Genomic DNA, 22,401 nt, shown 5'->3' with positions numbered 1-22,401 from the left:
GTTGGTGTTGCCCAAATGAAACTTGATTTGAATCTGTTCATAAGATGTAATGTAAATTATTTCTACTATTGTTGAAATAAATTGTCCAGCAACTTGGTATTATCAACTTGATTTTAAATCATGGCAACTTGAATTAACTGAGTAGCACAATAGATAGATTCTTCAGAACAGAGCAAACTTTATGCGTTCTGTGTTTCTGAACGGGCAAATTTTCACACATTCAATAAATCTGAAACATGTCCCGACATCTTAATGGAAACAAGCACTTATCTGACAACTTGTTTCATGTTTTCACTTTTCAAATAACAAGTCTGTGCCGACATAACACTGCTGAATCTCTCAGATTTGTGCAATGTTCTCTCAACCTAGCTTGATGTTACTCAGGTAGAGAGTCCATCAAGCTAGGTTGAGAGAACATTGCACAAATCTCATCTTTGAGTGAGTTTCCTCACTCCAAAGGTCATCAAATCTTCACAAGAGAGCACTGTTCTATTCGTACATCTCACTTTGAATATCAAAGTGGCCCTTAACCCCTACACTAATGGGCCTCCCATAGAGATATAAATACTTACCTAGTGTTAGGGCATTATGGCTAGTCTCTCTCTCTCTCTCTCTTACTAAAACTGGCTATCTAAAACTACTAAAACTGGCATTTGAGAACACAATGCAATAAAGCCTTAATGCAACCTATCGCATGGTAAAGCAGTGCAATAGGGCTACGGTAAACCCAACCCACTCTCGTCCCTAACTCCTTTTTTTCTGATTTGCATCGCACCATACATTATGGTGCTATCACATGCATTAAAGGCGTTTTCGCATGCGTTAAAGGTGTATAACACATGCGAAAACGCCATAATGCTATTTGATAAATGACCCTATTAGCCGGATAAGTTATGATGCATATTCAGCAGCACGGTGAAGCCGCTGAATATATGCATATTTTATATGCCAGAGAAGTAAACCTGCTCTATGGGATGTCTAAACTTTCATATATACTTATGCAGTTAATTCCAAATATTGGTAATTATCCATATAAGTTATAAGGCTAACTTGCTCTGCCCTAATCCGCCCAGTACACACCTATTTTTTATGCGTGTAAATTTTAGCCATGTAAGGGACTTATACAGCTAAGCAGCAACTGCTGAACATAGGCGTATATTCAGCGGCACCTACTTAGCCACATAAGTCCTGCTTATCCTGCTAAATAGCACTGAACATGCTTTGAATATCTGCCCCATCTGTGTTCAACAGTGATCCAGGCATCGATTACATCTCAGCTGGATTACTGTAGTAGCTTTTATGGGAAGGTCCAAAGAAACAAACCGGAAACCGATCCAATATTGCAAGTAGCAACCAAACGGAGAGGAACAGTAAACACCAAGTGAACTTTATTGAGATAAATGCCCCAAAAAAGTTCACTTGGTGTTTACCGTTCCTCTCCGTTTGTTAGCTTTAATGGGAGCCTTTCAGAAAAGCTTATTAGGCTCCAGGTTATTCAGAATACTGTGGCTCAAGTTAGTGAAGGGAGTGCCTCATAAGATGGCAATTCAGCAAATTTTATATAAATTACATTGGCTCCCTATACAACTAAGGTCACAATTTAAGATCTTGACATTGACATTTTGGGTATTGAGAGGGCTGGGCCCCATTATTTGCTGAAAAAGGTTGCAGTGGTCATTGCAGTTCATTCTGGGGTCTCACGTAGTTATTCCTACTTTTAAAGAATTGAGGCACATTCATTTGTGGGCTAGGACTTTTTCCATCACGGCTCCCGTATTACAGAACGCCCTCCTAGTTGATGTCAGATTAGAGGGGAATTATTTGACCTTCTGAAAAAAGTAAATGCATGGTTGTAATCATAGGTGTAATATGGAAAGAGAGGAGAGTGGGAGCAGAGCAAACTATGGAAATAATTGAAAGTAATTTATTGTGTGTATGTTTAATTGTTTTTATATTTTAAGGCCTGATTTTAAAATGGCCACGTGTGTAAAAATGGGGGGTTACACGCATGGCTGGGCCTTGTGTGTGCCACGCACATTTTAGAATGGGCCCAGCCACATGCATAACCATTACGTGCAGAAGAGTTGGGCCCTGTAAAAGGGGTAGACTGGGGGGCGTGGTCTGGGAAGGGCGGGGTGGGCCAGGACAGCCCACTTGGCAGCTGTCCAGAGCGTGGAGTTTACTTCTGCTTCTGAGGAGCAGTAAGTATAAAAGGTTAGGGTTAGTTTAGGGGTCAGGGAGGAGAGGGGAAGAGGTAGGAAGAGTAGGGTTAGGGATAGGAAAGTTCCCTCCCAGTCCGCTCCTTAACTGGAGTGGACTGGGAGGGAACTGGGGGAGGCCTGATTGCATCATCGTGTTTATTTTTCTAAAATCCCCCATGCACACGGAGCAGGCCACCTGCCCTCATATGCACATGCGAACATGAAAATCCGGCGCGCCAATGCGTGCATGTTATAAAATAGCCATGTTCATGTGCACGCGTGCATGCTCCTTTTAAAATCAACCCCTTAATGAATTATATGTATTTTGAATGCCACCTTGGGTGATTTTTTAAATTGGGAAGGAGGGTAATAAATATGTCAAAATAAATAAATAAATTGTAATCTATACAGCACCAATCCTGTTGGTATGTGGACATTTAGCTAACAATAGTTGTGAACTCCTAATTAATGATACCTGGAAATGACATAGGGGCCAATGTAATAAGCTGCGCAAAACCTGACACAAGTATTTCTGCGCTAATCTTATGCATCTATGTAATAACATGTTTAGCATACAAAAAAAGTGCGCACATACCTGTGCAATAACCCGCAAGAGTGCATGCAAATGGTATGTAAAAGAGGTCATTCCCGGACTTTGCAGGGAGATTGGTTAGTGCAGGTTTTGTTAAGTGGGTTTTTTAGTGCTTGGGTCAGGCAGGAGGAAAGTGAAAGTGCTATGGCTCTGGATAGTGTTGGTGCTTGTCTATAGCCTGCAGAGATCGCTGGTCCATCCGTCCTGGCTCCTGTTCTCTTCCGGCGGGGCTGATCCATACTGAGCAGCTCCGAGCACTCAGTGAGGAAAAGGCTGCATGGACACACAACCACACTAATGCTAGCAATGGAGTAAAAGGGTCGGTAGGAGCTGAAGCAATTTATTTTTGAATAACGTGGGGCCAATGTAATCAGCACTAAGTTAGAAATAAATACCCCTCGTAAATCTGCAACATTTTTAAATTATGCTTATTTTAATGTGGGTTTCTGCATCAGAGCTTTTATGTAGGTAATGGCGTGTGTATTTGATCTTGCATGCTTTTTATGTGCATATGTAATTTGAATGCCATCCCTTTATTACATCCCACAGAGGCGCCTGTTTTTGTGTGTGCGTCAAAAAAAAATATGCGCAGAACCTTTGTGACAATTTCAGCACAGGTCTTATTACATTGGCCCTATTCTACCATTAACCACAGGAATTGTTCTCTGTCATTGCTGCTAGTTAACAATAGCAACATTTGTAGCAAAAGCTAAAAAATATCTCCAAAATAACATACCAAGCTCAGGGTAAACACAGGTGATTAATGAAGAACAATTTACCTATAATATGTGTCATGATGTAAAGCATTGTGATCTTCACTTGGAACGAGGGTATATAAAACGGCTAAATAAATAAAACCTAGTGGCAAGAACAGAAATCAAAATAAAATGTAGTCCTCCAAACGGAAAATAGATAATTTACCCAAGAAAAGGAACTTCCTCTTGTCCCCATAGAGCCGCAATAGATCCATACAATATTCTTGAACTGACACTCCCAACCGGTACTCTCGAAGCAGCAGGGCAAACTGTTGGATCTCTTGAGCATTGAGCTTGTTCCTTAGCTGCAAAAATATTGGTTGGAAGCAAAGAAAGATAAAGTGTTGGAAACTGTGTCAGTCCCCCACTAGAGACAAATATTAAACAGTTCCTATCCACAGAAGCAGGGCGGGGAGATGCCATCAAGTTTCATCCAAACATACTAGAGATCCCTTTGTTAAACGCTCACAAGCCATACAGGGACCCTTTCTATAATCGCTATCCAGCTTCACTAGGGAATCTATCAAACACTTCCTAACTACTTCCCGCTTGCTCAGGAAACTCTAATAGAATACAAATTAAGTAAATCTAGATTAACATTCCATTTTGTTTATTTACTTTTTAAAACTTATAAATCGTATTATATAAATAAAATTGAACTAAGCGGTGTACAAAAATAAATGAAACATTAATAAAAACATCACTACAAGATACAATACAATAAAACACTTTTTAAAAATTACTTCCAAATCTCAAAAAATATCGTTCATCATGACTAATCAGCAAAAGCCTTATGCCCGAATTTTTGATGCCCAGCGCTTGTAAAATCCGAAATTAAAAAAAAAGGTAGGGAAAGGGGTTTTAGGGGTCAGAGAGGAGAGGGGAAAAGGGAGGCAGAGTAGGATGGGTTATAGGAAGTTCCCTCCCAATCCGCTCCTTAATTGGATTGAAAGGGAACTGGGAACAGGCCGATCGCATCGCCGCGTGTAATTTAAAAAAATCCCCCCCCCCCCCATGCACGCGACTGGTCATCCACCCGTATATGCGCGAGCAGATATTAAAATTTGACACACATGTGCGCGCCGGAATCGTATTTTATAACATGCGTGTGGTGACGTGCATGTTATAAAATATCCGCGTCCACGTGCATGTGCTGGGAACCTGCAAGCGCGCAGGTTTTAAAATCGACCCCTTAGTAAATAAATAAACTTTTAACTGTTTTTGAAAAGTATTTGCATCCAAATAGTCTTAATTGATGAGGTAGGGCATGTCATAATTTTTGACCAATTATGGAAAAAGCTCTTCCACAGGTTTTGACAAATCTAATAATTTTAAAAGATGGTAAAGAGAGTAATAAATCATTTTTCTTTTAGGGTATGGGGAAATAAATAAGCATGGGGAAAACTTGCTGATGCAGTGTTACTACCTTAACCAATAAGTCTGATATAATTGCGATGGAGAAGGTACAGAGAAGGTTTACCAAAATGATAAAGGGAATGGAACAGCTCCCCTATGAGGAAAGACTAAAGAGGTTAGGACTTTTTAGCTTGGAGAAGAGACCCACTGAGGGGGGATATGATAGAGGTGTTTAAAATCATGAGAGGTCTAGAACGGGTAGATGTGAATCGGTTATTTACTCTTTCGGATAGTAGAAAGACTAGGGGACACTCCATGAAGTTAGCATGGGGCACATTTAAAACTAATCGGAGAAAGTTCTTTTTTACTCAACGCACAATTGGACTCTGGAATTTGTTGCCAGAGAATGTGGTTCGTGCAGTTAGTGTAGCAGTGTTTAAAAAAGGATTGGATAAGTTCTTGGAGGAGAAGTCCATTACCTGCTATTAAGTTCACTTAGAGAATAGCCACTAGGGATGTGAATCGTGTCCTCGATCGTCTTAACGATCGATTTCGGCTGGGAGGGGGAGGGAATCGTATTGTTGCCGTTTGGGGGGGTAAAATATCGTGAAAAATCGTGAAAAATCGAAAAATCGAAAAATCGCAAAACCGGCACATTAAAACCCCCTAAAACCCACCCCCAACCCTTTAAATTAAATCCCCCACCCTCCCGAACCCCCCCCCAAATGACTTAAATAACCTGCGGGTCCAGCGGCGGTCCGGAACGGCAGCGGTCCGGAACGGGCTCCTGCTCCTCAATCTTGTTGTCTTCAGCCGGCGCCATTTTCCAAAATGGCAGGCGAAAAATGGCGGCGGCCATAGACGAACACGATTGGACGGCAGGAGGTCCTTCCGGACCCCCGCTGGACTTTTGGCAAGTCTCGTGGGGGTCAGGAGGCCCCCCACAAGCTGGCCAAAAGTTCCTGGAGGTCCAGCGGGGGTCAGGGAGCGATTTCCCGCCGCGAATCGTTTTCGTACAGGAAAATGGCGCCGGCAGGAGATCGACTGCAGGAGGTCGTTCAGCTGAGGCGCCGGAACCCTCGCTGAACGACCTCCTGCAGTCGATCTCCTGCCGGCACCATTTTCCGTACGAAAACGATTCGCGGCGGGAAATCGCTCCCTGACCCCCGCTGGACCTCCAGGAACTTTTGGCCAGCTTGTGGGGGGCCTCCTGACCCCCACGAGACTTGCCAAAAGTCCAGCGGGGGTCCGGAAGGACCTCCTGCCATCCAATCGTGTTCGTCTATGGCCGCCGCCATTTTTCGCCGCCATTTTGGAAAATGGCGCCGGCTGAAGACAACAAGATTGAGGAGCAGGAGCCCGTTCCGGACCGCTGCCGTTCCGGACCGCCGCTGGACCCGCAGGTTATTTAACTCATTTGGGGGGGGTTCGGGAGGGTGGGGGATTTAATTTAAAGGGTCGGGGGTGGGTTTTAGGGGGTTTTAGTGTGCCGGCTCACGATTCTAACGATTTATAACGATAAATCGTTAGAATCTCTATTGTATTGTGTTCCATAACGGTTTAAGACGATATTAAAATTATCGGACGATAATTTTAATCGTCCTAAAACGATTCACATCCCTAATAGCCACTGCCATTAGCAATGGTTACATGGAATAGACTTAGTTTTTGGGTACTTGCCAGGTTCTTATGGCCTGGATTGGCCACTGTTGGAAACAGGATGCTGGGCTTGATGGACCCTTGGTCTGACCCAGTATGGCATTTTCTTATGTTCTTATACTTTGATGCAAATCCAATATTGCTCTCTGTTTCAAAGTCAAGGGGTAATGGGGAATTGGATTCTAACAGCAACCAACGAGAGCCCTGACTTTAAGGTCTGGGAAACTGATAAGCATAGGGTGTTATGACCATCAGCCGCAGGCAGCTGCAGCCACCCCAACTTACATCTTGCCATGCTTGGCCCTCCACTCCATGGGAATCCGCGGCTCTGGCCAGCCATTGTCTCATGCTGTTCCTGGTCTTCCTTGCTTCACATGGCGGCTAAGATGCTGCTGACCCACGCTCCGACTTCGGACCCTCTTGAGTATAGTTTCCACTATTTTTCCCGGCACTGAAGTCAGGCTCACTGATCTATAGTTACCCGGATCGCCCCTGGAGCCTTTTTTAAATATTGGGGTTATATGGCCACCCTCCAGTCTTCAGGTACAATGGATGATTTTAATGATAGGTTACAAATTTTAACTAATAGATCAGAAATTTCATTTTTTAGTTCCTTCAGTACCCTAGGATGCATACCATCTGGTCCAGGTGATTTGCTACTCTTTAGTTTGTCAATCTGGCCTACTACATCTTCCAGGTTCACAGTGATTTTGTTCAGTTCTTCTGACTCATCACCCCTGAAAACCATCCCTGGAACTGGTATCTCCCCAACATCCTCATTAGTAAACACGGAGGCAAAGAATTCATTTAGTCTTTCTGCAATGGCCTTATCTTCCCTAAGAGCCCCTTTAACCCCTCTGTCATCTAATGGTCCAACCGACTCCCTCACAGTTTTCTTGCTTTGGATATATTTTAAAAAGTTTTTATTATGAGTTTTTGCCTCTATGGCCAACTTCATTTCAAATTCTCTCTTCGCCTGTCTTATCAATGTTTTACACTTACCTTGACAATGCTTATGTTTTATCCTATTTTCTTCAGATGGATCCTTCTTCCAATTTTTGAAGGATGTTTTTTTGACTAAAATAGCCTCTTTCACCTCACCGTTTAACCATGACGGTAATCGTTTTGCCTTCCTTCCACCTTTCTTAATGCGCGGAATACATATGGACTGCGCCTCTAGGATTGTATTTTTAAAAAATGTCCAAGCCTGTTGAACACTTTTAACATTTGCAGCTGCACCTTTCAGTTTTTTTCTAACTATTTTCCTCATTTTATCAAAGTTTCTCTTTTTAAAATTTAATGTTAGAGCTGCAGATTTACTTATTGTCCCCCTTCCAGTTATTAGTTTAAATTTGATCATGTTATGATCACTGTTGCCAAGTGGCCCCACCACCATTACTTCTCTCACCAAATCCTGCGTTCCACTAAGAATTAGATCTAAAATAGCTCCCTCTCTTGTTGGTTCCTGAACCAATTGCTCCATGAAGCAATCATTTATTACATCCAGGAACTTTATGTTTCTAGCAAGTCCTGATGTTACATTTACTCAGTCAATATTGGGGTAATTGAAATCTCCCATTATTATTGCACTGCCAAATTGGTTTGCTTCCCTGATTTCTCTTAGCATTTCATCATCTGTCTGACCATTTTGTCCAGGTGGACGGTAGTATACTCCTATCACTATACTCTTACCCAACACACATGGGATTTCTACCCATATAGATTCTGCTGAGTATTTAGTCTCTTGTATGATCTTTATCCTGTTGGACTCTATACCCTCCCGGACATAAAGGGCCACACCCCCACCAAGTTGATCCTCCCTATCATTGCGATATAATTTGTACCCTGATATAGCACTCTTCTTTGATTAGCTTAAATACTAAAAATAGGACTTTAATTCTTTTTTTCTACTGACAGTGAGTGAAGTTTTATTTTAAAAAAAGGGGATGAGCAGCAGCATTTTGTATTAATTGAAGTGTTTGCAGCTGATATTTAGGTAGTTCTATTAAAAAAAGCTTGCAGTCGTCTACTGATGTTAATAAATAAGATTGCACAACTCTTCTAAAATCAGCAATAGGTAATGGAGATGGCATAAAAGCCTTAATTTATAAGATCTAAATCATAATACCTTATTTAAATGCATCTCATAATTTAAAGTTAGGTCCATTAATAAATCTGAATTCATTCTTACAGCCCCAAATGGTATAAAACTACCATCAAAAATTATACCTGTGCTTGTATCTAAGTCAGGAGCTTTAGAAAGTAACATAGCCTCTGTTTTCATTACATTCAGTACAAGTTGATTTTTTTGTCTTCCAAGCTTTTATATTTTCCAGATATTGTGTAATTATATGTACAGTAGCAGCCAAATTGACTTATAATGGAAAAAATAGCTAGGGGTCATCAGCATATATTTTATAAAATGGTACATACTGATCTAAAATTCTGCATGTTGGGTTAATATACGTATTAAATAAATGTGCTGAAAGCACACCTCCTTGCAGTACTCCCACCTTTAGTTCTTGCCAAGTGCACGCGCTGTAATCACTCTGCAGCTGAAATGCTCTCCCAGTTAAATATGAAGTAAACCATGAGAGAACTTGGATGAAGGAGGAGGAATTGAGGTTTGACCAATAAAGATTTGTATTTGAAATGAGATAATCCATACCGTGCCCATGTAGTCTTGCAGTTGTTCCAATCCTACGTTGCTTTGGTCACTCCCACTGCACGTGGTGACCACACTGTGGCATGACTCGTGAAATGAGGGCGAAGAGTTCCCACTGTAATAAGCTTCAAACGTATCATGGGAATCGTTACTAAACAAAAGAAGCAAACGCACCAGTTTGATTTATTACATTTATATGGGCTTTACAATAGAAAAACACATTAATGCGAACAGTATAGAATATGAAAAAATAGAATAATGAAGTATGAAGGACAAGATGTAATTGAAGAAACTACAAAGCAGGCAGGCAATTTGGAAGAGACGGGTCCTTATGAACATACAAAATTGAAGGAGAGTATCCTGAATAGATGCGTTTAGGTTGTACCAAAGTGTAGTAACAAGGAACAAAAGTCACATATAGTAAGAGCATAGAGAACCCAAGGCATTAACACTCCTGTGAATTTTCTCATTGCTTAACTGAAAGCCAGTGGCAAGTGGGGTCATCTGACTACAGGAAGGAGAAATCCTTACTAGTGAACAAAACTCTCTAATATTTTCCTGCAAAAACTGTTCCTTTAAGATTTTCTAATTGCTGAATTGTCTTTTATCATTTATTTATTTATTTATTTATTTATTTATTTATTTCGGATTTTTATATACCGACATTCTCAATACAAGTATCGAATCAGGTCGGTTTACATAGAACAAAACTGTCGCAATAAAGGCGTTACATTAAACAGCGTTTCTTAACATATGAGTAACATATAACATATAACATATAAATAATACAAATTAAATATTACATAGACAATAATAATAATAACTCGTCAACAGGACGTGGATAAATGTAAGGAATGTTTAAAGTGTAAATAAGTATCTTGAATAATTAAAGGGGTAGTCTAAATTGTGATATGTGGGTACATAGACCTTGTTGATGTGCAAAAATCCGAGTTATGCATGAGTTAAAGAAGACTGATGAATCAGAGAAGGAGTCTTAAACAGGTGTGTTGTTCAGATCTGGCGTGGTTGGTTCTTGAGGGGAGTATGGGTGATCGAGGATCTGATGTTGGACTATTTTTCTCTTTGACCGGTGTCTGAGTGATCTTGTGATTCTGTATAGGCTTGCCTGAAAAGCCACGTTTTTAGGTTTTTCTTAAAAGTTAGATGACAAGTCTCTTGGCGTAGATCCGGCGGTAATGAGTTCCAGAGGGTGGGCCCGGCTGTGGAGAGTGCTCGTTTTGTTAGTGTAGTTTTGATCGGGGGAGCATATAAGGAACCTTTGTAGTTGTACCTGATGGGTCTTTGTGATGTGTGAGGGCGGAGTTGTGAGTTAAGGCTGAGGTGGAGATTTTACATAGTTATGATTCAGTGCTTCTTTTGTTATTGCTGGCTACAGATTCTTGCCTTCTTATAAAATACCCATCCAACTTCCTGTTTGCTGTATAGATTCTTAGAGGCCAATTCTCAAAAACCTTGAAAACGGATAAAGTTAGCTAAATAAGTTTTATGGTATATTCAGTGGGATAAACATCCCACTGAATATCCCCGATTAAAATTTTCCAGCTAACCGTAGCCGGATAACTTTAAACTAAGTGGATATTTTTTAATATCACCGGCTAAATGTAAGGTTATCTGGCTACGGTTAGCTAGATAACTTTAATCTTAACCTTATATTCTTTTGAATAGAGCTGGTTAAGTGCCGAGCTGTAGGGTAAAAAAAAAAAAAAGATTGTGGGACTAGTGGCCTTATCACTACCCCCTTCCCCAAATGCTTGATCCTTCTGGTCTGAGCCTGCAGGTGTTCCCCAAACTCTGTCTCCATAAAGATAAAAATAAAAGGGCCGGTGCTAGCCTCTTCCATCACTCCTGCCCGTTCCCGAGTTAAGCCACATTTTTCATAATTGATAGTTTGAAGGGCTCCCTCCCCGACTCCTCTTAACCCTAACCCTTCCACCCTCCTGGTTCCTTCACAGCCTGGAGCCAGTGCTTCCGTCGTCACTAGGAGAGACGCACCAGATGTTCCAGCTGAAGCTCCAGATCCAGGCTGAAGTTTCACATTGAGGTAGGGGTGGAGGTGGGCTCTGGAGGCTACCAATTATAAAAATGTGGCTGACCTGGAAGCAGATAGGGGAGAAGATTTTTTAGATTGGCACCAACCCAAGAGGTTTTACGGGGAGAGCTTGAGATCTTGGCCCAGCAGGGCCAAGCATTTAGATCTTGGATGGGAGGGGGGAAGTGATAAGGACACTAGACCCACAATCATTTTTTTTAATCTGCAGCTTGGCACATAACTGGCTATATTCTCATGAATATATATATATTTTTTTTTATTAAAGTACCGATTATATAGCTGATTAAGGATAAAGTTATCTGGGAACACATTCCCCAGATAAGACCTGCTCTCTAGCATATCTTGAATTAGCAAAATAACGTATTTGTTTAACTCCAAATATCAAATTAGCCTGATGAGTTATTCGACTCCCCCAATATGTGCCTTTCTTATTCAGGTAAATCTTAGCCGGATAATAACTTACAGTATCTGGCAAACCTTTAGCCAGATATTTATTTATTTATTTATTTAACAGCTTTTATATTCCGTCGTTAAGTGGGACCATCACAACGGTTTACAATTCAATAAGCAAGGGGAATATTCAAAAGTTGCTATTAGATAATAAGTGAGCTATCTGGCTAAATGCCTTTGAATATTGACCTCTTAGAGATAATGAGTTACCCGGCCAAAATTTAGCAAGGTCAAAAGAGACTAAACTTTATCCAATGAGTGTTGATATTCAATGCTACCTTGCTAAAGTTGGAAAAATAGCCAGGTATATGCAGTGAACCACTTATCTGGGTATTTATTGATTTAAAAACTTATAGCCCGCTAATCCACAATTCTCAGTTATCTCCACAATCAATAAAACACTCAATAATATAAGTAAACACAATAAAAATATTTTTAAAGAGTTTAAAAAAGTAAAACAGAACAGACAAACATAAAACAATAACAGCCAGGTAAAGTTACTTTCCTGCTAGGGCTGCTGAAAACACTAGGTGGAATAGGTAGCCACCTAGAGTGCCTGAGGGACAGTGGCATGGTCTCTCCTTCTTCCTGTCCACATCGCCCAGAACAGGACGTGGTGTAGCATGGGCTTACATGAGTGAAAAGGAGGAAAAGCCTTGCTAGCGCCCCAGACCATCATCAGAAAGCAGGAGGAGGAACAGCATGGCCACTGTCAACAGAAGGAAGAGGAGGAGGAATAATACGGCCCACACCGCAGAAAGAAGAGACATTGGCCCTAGGCCTGCATGGTACACAGCAGCAGGAGGAGGAGCAGCATGACCCAGGGCCAAAAGCAAAAGAACCAGTATCAGCTGTGGGGTATCAGGTACAGGAGGCAAAGCAGTGGCCCAAAAAAAGAGGAAGAGTTCTGTCAGCTGCAGGAGCTGAAGGAGGAGTGTTGCTGCTGCTGTTTGTGCTTCGGGGGTGAGGGAAGGGTGGGAGTGAGAGATAGATTATGTGTGCGTGAGAGAGCATGTGTCTGTGTGTGAGTGAAAGAGCATGTGAGTGAGAGAAAGTATGTTCCTATGATTGAGCATGTGCGTGTGAGTGAGAGTATGTCTGAGTGCATGTTTTTGTGAGAATGTGTGTGTGTGTGTCTGTATATATGTGTTAGGGATGTGAATCGTTTTTTGACGATTTAAAATATTGTCCGATATTTTTTTAAATCGTCATTAATCATTAAAGAGTGCGATACAATAGAAATTCCACCGATTTATCGTGAAAAAATCATTAATCGGGTTAGTGCACACTAATGGGAGTTAGGACACAACCTAAAAACCCACCTCGACCCTTTAAAACCGCTCCCTTAGCCTTCACCACCCTCCTGACCCCCCCAAAAACATTTTAAAATTATCTGGTGGTCCAGCGGGGGTCCCTGGAGCGTTCTCTCGTGCTTGGGCTGTCGGCCGATAAACAAAAACCCACCCCGACCCTTTAAAACCGCTCCCTTAGCCTTGTGCCACGAAGCACCCTACACAGCCCCCCATGGGCTGGTCATGGACCACGACTGTGGCACACCAGGAGAGGTAGACAAGAAGGAAACCTGGGAGCAGGACAAAGAACCAGAAGCTAGAACATCAGGACCAGGACTGGAACGTGGAACATCAGGAACATGGAACATCAGAAACATGGATCACCAGGAACACAGAACAGGCGACGAAGGAGCTCCCACGTGGAACAAGAGCAGGAACAGCCAACGAAGAGCCATCTAGACATGAGGAGACCATGGAGAACCTTGACCGGAGAAGAGACCACAGGCAACTGTGAAGATCCGATGCGAAGGCCTGAGGAGTGGAAGAAGAGCCCTTTTATAGGGCTGATGAAGAAACAGGGTGATGACAACATCCAATGGGGCCGCGGGGTTTTTCCTGCCACTGGCCCTTTAAATAAAGTACAGAGGCACACGTGCCTAGAGGAGCCCGATGCAGGGGAGATAAGGCAGCATCGTCGGCAGTGTCCATGCCGCGAGGGGGATGAAGGCAGCGGCAGCACTTCATGATGCACGGGGCAGTGTCAGCGGCAGCACCTGGGCCGCAAAGAGGAGGAGACAGCGGCGACGGTAGCAGCTCCCAGCCGTGAATGTGGAACATCTCAGCAGTGACTCCCAGCCGCTTGCAAAGGCCGGGGCAAGGGCGAAGCGGCATACGGTCCCGCAGGCGGAAGAGGCCCATGAGCAGCGAGCGCAACAGTGACCTACAAGGGAATGATTAAACTCTTGGTAAGGTGTGGGGAATTTCTGAATCTTAGTTAAAAGACTGATTAATTTTGTGTGTGTGTGTGTGTGAAAGTCTCAGCTGCCTATATATTGAAGGATGAGCTACAGGTGGGTGGGAGGGAGGAAAACCAAACACACAAACTCCTGGTTTTTGCCTGTCCTCTGAATAGCTATTTAATACAGACACAAAAGCACACTAAATAATATACCCCAATAGTTTACTTCTCCCCAAAACTTTTAGGTTCTAAAAATTTCCCCAAGCAGTACTTACTAATTCTTTTCAGCCACCAAGGTGATCCTCTCCTCTCAGTGTTTCCAACCAAAAGGGAGAGTGCTATAACCTTACAAACAAACATCCAGAAGGTAAATCTATTCCAGTATATTTAAATCAGATCATTTTACTTGATCACTGAGAAAAAAAGCAAAGTCTTGACCTTCTTATGGAATGTAAGATAATTGTGTTCTGACAGAATCTCAATTGGCATCAAATTCCAAAATATTAGTGCAGCAGTTGAAAAAGCCCTGGCCCATAACCAAATCATTTCTTTAAAAGAGGGCACAGTTAGGAATGCCCTCTAATTGAGTGGTGGAGTAGCCTAGTGGTTAGAGCAGGGGGCTATGAACCAGGAGACCAGGGTTCAAGTCCTGCTGTTGCTCCTTGTGACCTTGGGCAAGTCACTTTACCCTCCATTGCCTCAGGTACAAAAACTTAGATTAGGGAAATAATAATCTGCTTTGAAGCACTGAAAAAAGTGGAATAAAAATAAACTCAATCTCAACTGACACCTCAGTATGTAACAGGTTAATTTATGAAAATGATCTAGGCCTATGCCCTATAGAGCCCCAAAGGTTAAGATAATAATCTTAAATTGCACTCATGTCTTAATTGGCATTCAATATAAAGTAAGAAACACTGGAGAGGTGAGTGCCCTCCAAGTACATCCAACTCAGCTGCAACATTTTAGATCAGTTGCACCTTGGGTGTGAGCTGCTCAGTGAGGCCCACTTACAGGCCATTATTGTAGTCCAGTTGAGAAGTAACTGTAGCTTGAATTATGGTTTTTAAAGCCTATTTTATATTTCTTAATTTTATTGTTTGATGTTTAATGAGGAATGGTGATATTTTCATTGTTGCACTGTATACAGTCTGGCTTGTTGTGGTTTCCAGTTCAGTTTTTTGTCTACAAGTTTCTATTTATACTTTATTTTTAGATTTAAAAATTGCTTTTTTCCACGGACCTACAAAATGGTGAATAAATGGAGGGTCACATGATGGTGCGCTAGTGGATGGCTGCCAGCTTGCCTTGATCCCAATCCTTCACCATTATTTTATTAATTTCCAGTCGGCTTTGCTTCTTGCTAAGTTGAAAAAGGTGCCTGAAAAGGACCCCATGATTTGGGGTGAGCAAGTGATCCAACCCAAGAGATCGTGCGGAAGAGACACAACTGAAAAGGTGGTGGTAAGAGAAGAAATGGCATCAGAGGATGAGACCATTTCAGAAGTTGCCTTCCCGATAGAAGTGTTAGAGGCAATGAAGGTTGTGATGCCACAGTTGGGGGATAAAATTCACAAAAGTTTTGAAGTCAAATTGGAATTCATTGTTGATAAAGTTGGGTAATTAGATTCAAACCTAAGCGAAGTGAGTGAAAGACTGGGTAATGTGTTTGAGCACATAGAGGAGATCAAGCTCTCCTGGACTGCAAACAACCATCGGCTGGATTTCCTAAAGTGTGCTTGTAAAAGAGCCGAAGAGAAAATGGATGACTTAGAGAACTGGGGTCTCCAAAATAATTTAAGGATTGTGGGGCTGCCAGAAAAAGCAGAGGGTGATGACCCAGTAAGATTTCTGGAGCGGTGGATCCCAAATGCACTTGAAATGGCATGCAAAAATGATTTAGTAAAGATAGACTGGACGTACTGGGTCCCAGCATATGCTCCTGCTGAAGAGGGCCGGCCACAAGCTATTATACTCTGGCTGCATCGATATCTAGATAAGGCTAAGATTCTGGAGGCCAGCCATCAGCAACAAGAAGTGTTATTTCAGGGGTGCAAATTATATTTTTTTCAGTACTTCTCAGTGGATGTCCAGAAGAAAAGGCAGAGCTTTGCAGAAGTTAAAAAGGAGTTGAGAAACCAAGGACTCACATACACAATGCTGTACCTAGTGCGACTGTATGTGAAGCATGGAGGCCGATCCATGATTTTCATGGAGACAAAGGCAGCCGTTGGCTTTATGCAGAAACTTAGAGAAGCAGGAGATCAGGAAGCAAGGGAGTGAGAAGTTGCTCCTGGGCAGAATATCCTTTTATTAATTCTTCACTGTATGCGTTAATGGAGGCTTTTGCCTGAAGAGCAAAGTATGAAAGGCTGAGAGTTGTGTGTGTATTTTGAATGCTTGAGGAGTGGGGAGGGAAATTTTCTCTGTCTTTGTTTATATTTTTTCCTTATTTTGTTATTTAGCCCTTGGGGTTATTTAGCCCTTTGGGGGTTAGATTTGCTTTTATTATTCAGGGTAGGATATTGGGGATGGTCAGGGAGGAAGAGGATGCAGGGCGCAATCCATGTGTGGAGTCTGTTGCTCGTCCTTGCCTGGTTAATTCAGCAGATGCATCTAGGAGAGTTCTACCATGATCATATCACTTGTCATGAAAATGAGAGGATACCAAAAGAAGGTGGTGGGAATGAGAACTGGTGCAACAGTGTTTTATGTGCAGCATCACCATGCATAGTGAAGTGTACAAGAGAGACGATGGATGCGTCTGTTTGCGGTAACAAGCTGAACTGGGAAGAGGACTGGCAAATATGGGAGTTGCAGTCATTTCTTGGGGAGGTGCAGGAGGGGAGATGGGAATGGGGGAAAGTGGGAGGTGGGAAGATGTTTGTATGTATGGGGGATATTGGGGGATGGGACTGGGAAAATGGGGTAAAGGAAGTTATATATGTGGGTTATTGGTGAAAATTACCATGGTATATGGGCCTAAGGGAATCCTTATCATTAAAATCATCCATTGTACCTGAAGACTGGAGGATAGCAAATGTAACCCCAATATTTAAAAAGGGCTCCAGGGGTGATCCGGGAAACTACAGACCGGTTAGCCTGACTTCAGTGCCAGGAAAAATAGTGGAAAGTGTTCTAAACATCAAAATCACAGAACATATAGAAAGACATGGTTTAATAGAACAAAGTCAGCATGGCTTTACCCAGGGCAAGTCTTGCCTCACAAATCTGCTTCACTTTTTTGAAGGAGTTAATAAACATGTGGATAAAGGTGAACCAGTAGATATAGTATACTTGGATTTTCAGAAGGCATTTGACAAAGTTCCTCATGAGAGGCTTCTAGGAAAAGTAAAAAGTCATGGGATAGGTAGCGATGTCCTTTCGTGGATTGCAAACTGGCTAAAAGACAGGAAACAGAGTAGGATTAAATGGGCAATTTTCTCAGTGGAAGGGAGTGGACAGTGGAGTGCCTCAGGGATCTGTATTGGGACCCTTACTTTTCAATATATTTATAAATGATCTGGAAAGAAATACGACAAGTGAGATAATCAAATTTGCAGATGACACAAAATTGTTCAGAGTAGTTAAATCACAAGCAGATTGTGATAAATTGCAGGAAGACCTTGTGAGACTGGAAAATTGGGCATCCAAATGGCAGATGAAATTTAATGTGGATAAGTGCAAGGTGATGCATATAGGGAAAAATAACCCATGCTATAATTACACAATGTTGGAGTCCATATTAGGTGCTACAACCCAAGAAAGAGATCTAGGTGTCATAGTGGATAACACATTGAAATCGCCGGATCAGTGTGCTGCGGCAGTCAAAAAAGCAAACAGAATGTTGGGAATTATTAGAAAGGGAATGGTGAACAAAACGGAAAATGTCATAATGCCTCTGTATCGCTCCATGGTGAGACCGCAACTTGAATACTGTGTACAATTCTGGTCGCCGCATCTCAAAAAAGATATAATTGCGATGGAGAAGGTACAGAGAAGGGCTACCAAAATGATAAGGGGAATGGAACAGCTCCCCTATGAGGAAAGACTAAAGAGGTTAGGACTTTTCAGCTTGGAGAAGAGACGGCTGATAGAGGACATGATAGAGGTGTTTAAAATCATGAGAGGTCTAGAACGGGTAGATGTGAATCGGTAATTTACTCTTTCGGATAATAGAAAGACTAGGGGGCACTCCATGAAGTTAGCATGTGGCACATTTAAAACTAATCGGAGAAAGTTCTTTTTTACTCAACGCACAATTAAACTCTGGAATTTGTTGCCAGAGGATGTGGTTAGTGCAGTTAGTATAGCTGTGTTTAAAAAAGGATTGGATAAGTTCTTGGAGGAGAAGTCCATTACCTGCTATTAAGTTCACTTAGAGAATAGCCACTGCCATTAGCAATGGTTACATGGAATAGACTTAGTTTTTGGGTACTTGCCAGGTTCTTATGGCCTGGATTGGCCACTGTTGGAAACAGGATGCTGGGCTTGATGGACCCTTGGTCTGACCCAGTATGGCATTTTCTTATGTTCTTATGGACTTCTCCTCTAGGAACTTATCCAAACTGAACAGCCCTAACACATCCTAATTCTTCTTGATATATCCGCTGCATTTGATACTGTCAACCATCATATTCTATTAGAACGCCTCACTGACATTGGGATCTCAGGCTCTGCCCTTCAATGGTTCCATTCCTACCTGACTGAGAGACAATTTAGCGTACAAATTGGAAATTGCATTTCCAAACCTCTTGCCCTAGCTCAAGGAGTACCCCAAGGTTCATCCCTATCCTCTACACTTTTAAATATATACCTCCTCCCCTTCTGCCATCTCCTTGCCAAACTTGGCCTTCCACACTTTATATATGCGGATGATGTGCAGATACTGATTCCGGTTACAGACTCAATACAGAAAGCTATAGAAACCTGGAAATCCACCCTCTCTGTCATCAGCAGCCTTCTATCTAACAACTTTCTCGCCCTCAACACCGCTAAAACAGAACTCATCCTCATTTCACCCCCCAACATTACTCCTTCTCTACCAACGAGCAATGATCCATCCACTAATATCACCTTCCCTCCTCACGTACGCAGCCTCTTAACTGCAAAATATTTATCAATAATATCCTGAAAGACTGCTTCTTCAAACTGCACACTCTGAAAAAACTCAAACCTCTGTTACATCTCAATGATTTTCGTACCATATTACAAGCCCTCACCCTATCGAAAATCGATTACTGTAACTCCATGCTGCTGGGCTTACCTAAAAGCACCATCCAACCACTTCAACTCCTCCAAAATGCAGCAGCCCGTATACTCACCAACACCCACAGAAATGACCACATAACCCCTGTACTCAAACATCTGCATTGGTTACCCGTAGCATCTAGAATTACCTACAAATCTCTCACTCTAATACACAAATCCCTTCACAACCAAAACATGCACTGGTTTAAAGAGCATTTCACCTTTCACAACAATAATAGACCCACTAGAAAACAGTACCTGGCCACACTACATACCCCCTCACCCAAGCTGACTAAGCTTTGCGCCACAAACGAAACGGCCCTCTCCCTACCAGCCTCACTCCGCCAAGAAACTTGCCCAAAAATATTCAGGCAAAACCTTAAGACTTGGCTCTTCAAGCATTCTTACACCTAACCGACCGCTCACTCTACTGCCACCTCAGTCTATCTCACTTTACTGCTACCCCAGTCTTTCTCAACTCCCTTGCGAGCTAACCACTGTACATTATTTGTATATAGCATGATCTTTGTATCCTCCATGCAATTTTGTGAATATATGTTTACTCAACGTTTACTAATTTATCACTCTACTAAGTTTATATTCCTCTTTACTTAAGTGTTCCCTGTAAAGCCTGTTGCTAATTTTGTTCTATGTAAACTGATGAGATGTTCCCAACGTTTGTCGGTATATAAAAGCCATAAAATAAATAAATAATAAATAATCCAAACCTTTTTTAAACCCAGTTACACTAACTGCTGAAACCACATCCTCTGGCAACAAATTCCAGAGCTTAATTATACATTGAGTGAAAATGAATTTTCTCTGATTTGTTTTAAATTAACTACTTACCAACTTCATGGAATGCCCCCTACTCCTTTTATTGTCTGAGAGTGTAAATAACTAATTTACATTATCTGTTCAAGACCTTTCATGATTTGGTAGACCTCTATCATATCCCCCCTCAGCCATCTCTTCTCCAAACTGAAAAGTCCTAACCTCTTTAATCTTTCCTCATAGGGGAGCTGTTCCATTCCCCTTATCATTTTGGTAGCCCTTCTCTGTACCTTCTCCATCGCAACTATATCTTTTTTGAGATGCGGCGACCAGAATTGTACACAATATTCAAGGTGTGGTCTCACCATGGAGCGATACAGAGGCATTATGACATTTTCCGTTCTATTAACCTTTCCCTTCCTAATAATTTCTAACATTCTGTTTGCTTTTTTGACTGCTGCAGCACACTGAGCCGACGATTTCAATGTATTATCCACTATGATGCCTAGATCTTTTTCCTGGATGGTAGCTCCTAATATGGAACCCAACATCGTGTAACTACAGCGAGGGTTATTTTTCCCTATGTGCAACACCTTGCACTTGTCCACATTAACATAGTAATGATGGCAGAAAAAGACCAAAATGGTCCATCTAGTCTGCCCAGCAAGCTTCCCAAGGTAGTAACTGCCGCTCCGTGCAGGTTACCCCCATGTTTCTGTTAAGGGCAGTAACTGCTGCTCTATGCAGGTTACTCCCTTGTTTCTCTTAAGGGCAGTAACTGCCGCTCCGTGCAGGTTACCCCCATGTTTCTGTTAAGGATAGTAACTGCTGCTCCATGCAGGTTACCCCCATGTTTGTCTTAAGGGCAGTAACTGCCGCTCCGTGCAGGTTACCCCCTTGTTTCTGTTAAGGATAGTGACTGTCGCTCCGTGCAGGTTACCCCCATGTTTCTCTTAAGGGTAGTGACTGTCGCTCCGTGCAGGTTACCCCCTTGTTTCTCTTAAGGGTAGTGACTGTCGCTCCGTGCAGGTTACCCCCATGTTTCTCTTAAGGGTAGTGACTGTCGCTCCGTGCAGGTTACCTCCATGTTTCTTTTAAGGGTAGTGACTGACGCTCCGTGCAGGTTACCCCCTTGTTTCTCTTAAGGGTAGTGACTGCCGTTCCGTGCAGGTTACCCCCATGCTTCTGTTAAGGGTAGTGACTGCCGCTCCGTGCAGGTTACCCCCTTGTTTCTCTTAAGGGTAGTGACTGCCGTTCCGTGCAGGTTACCCCCATGTTTCTCTTAAGGGTAGTGACTGCCGCTCTGTGCAGGTTACCCCCATGTTTCTCTTAAGGGTAGTGACTGTCGCTCCGTGCAGGTTACCCCCTTGTTTTTCTTAAGGGTAGTGACTGCCGCTCCGTGCAGGTTACCCCCATGCTTCTGTTAAGGGTAGTGACTGCCGCTCCGTGCAGGTTACCCCCTTGTTTCTCTTAAGGGTAGTGACTGCCGCTCTGTGCAGGTTACCCCCATGTTTCTCTTAAGGGTAGTGACTGCCGCTCCGTGCAGGTTACCCCCTTGTTTCTCTTAAGGGTAGTAACTTCCGCTCTGTGCAGGTTACCCCCATATTTCTCTCAAGGGTAGTGACTGCCGCTCTGTGCAGGTTACCCCCATGTTTCATCTGCCATTTGAACGCCCAATCTTCCAGCCTCACAAGGTCTTCCTGCAATTTATCACAATCCGCTTGTGATTTAACTACTCTTAATAATTTTGTATCATCTGCAAATTTGATAACCTTGCTCGTATTCCTTTCCAGATCATTTATAAATTTATTTATTTATTTATTTTATTTATTAACTTTTATTTACCGACATTCGTGCAGCACATCATGCCGGTTTACAAAGAACTCAGGTGGGTGATACAATAAAACAATAAAACAAAAACAATGTACAAAGAATAAAACAAAAAGTAAAAAAATATATTACATATATTAAAAAACACTGGTCTAAGTACAGATCCCTCAGGAACTCCACCTTCCAGTCTTCAAGTATAATAGATGATTTAAATGATAGGTTACACATTAATTGTAATAGATCTAAAATTTAATTTTTGAGTTTTTTCAGAACCCTGGGGTGTATACCTAAGATAAACGACACTTATCCAAAAGAGAAAAATACCTTTGAAAATGAGTCAGCTGTAATTTCACCTTTATGAAATAATGGATTTTAATTTACTTGCTTCAGAATCAGTAAACATTTAACACCCAGTGCCACGTCCTACCTAATTGTCCCAGCATTTCATCCTTGAGACGCAGCTTCTAACAGCACATACAGACAGGAACACACCATTGCCTGGGCTGTAAATGAGAACTTCCTGTTGCGTGTCCTGTCTGCAACAGGCC

The 22,401-nt window shown here is 42.1% G+C and overlaps 1 protein-coding gene across 4 annotated transcripts in view; it reads right to left on the bottom strand.

Moving 5' to 3' along the window:
• CCM2L (CCM2 like scaffold protein) overlaps positions 1 to 22,401 on the bottom strand; it is a 128,732-nt gene that overhangs the window by 3,742 nt on the left and 102,589 nt on the right. For 3 of the 4 annotated variants that reach the window (XM_029613354.1, XM_029613356.1, XM_029613357.1), the window contains 2 exons: positions 9,232 to 9,379; positions 3,715 to 3,853 (listed from right to left, as the gene is read on the bottom strand). In XM_029613354.1, the coding sequence (XP_029469214.1) occupies positions 3,715 to 3,853; positions 9,232 to 9,379 (287 nt within the window). Of the gene's footprint in view, positions 1 to 2,819; positions 3,067 to 3,714; positions 3,854 to 9,231; positions 9,380 to 22,401 lie in introns of those variants that run through there. The other variant, XM_029613355.1, reaches the window with a different exon arrangement.

This window comes from Rhinatrema bivittatum, chromosome 8 (genome assembly GCF_901001135.1).
Source record: "Rhinatrema bivittatum chromosome 8, aRhiBiv1.1, whole genome shotgun sequence".
In the NCBI taxonomy this organism is placed as follows: domain Eukaryota; kingdom Metazoa; phylum Chordata; class Amphibia; order Gymnophiona; family Rhinatrematidae; genus Rhinatrema; species Rhinatrema bivittatum.
Note: the sequence above shows the minus strand (reverse complement) of the source record. Positions and strands in the feature narration are given on the sequence as shown.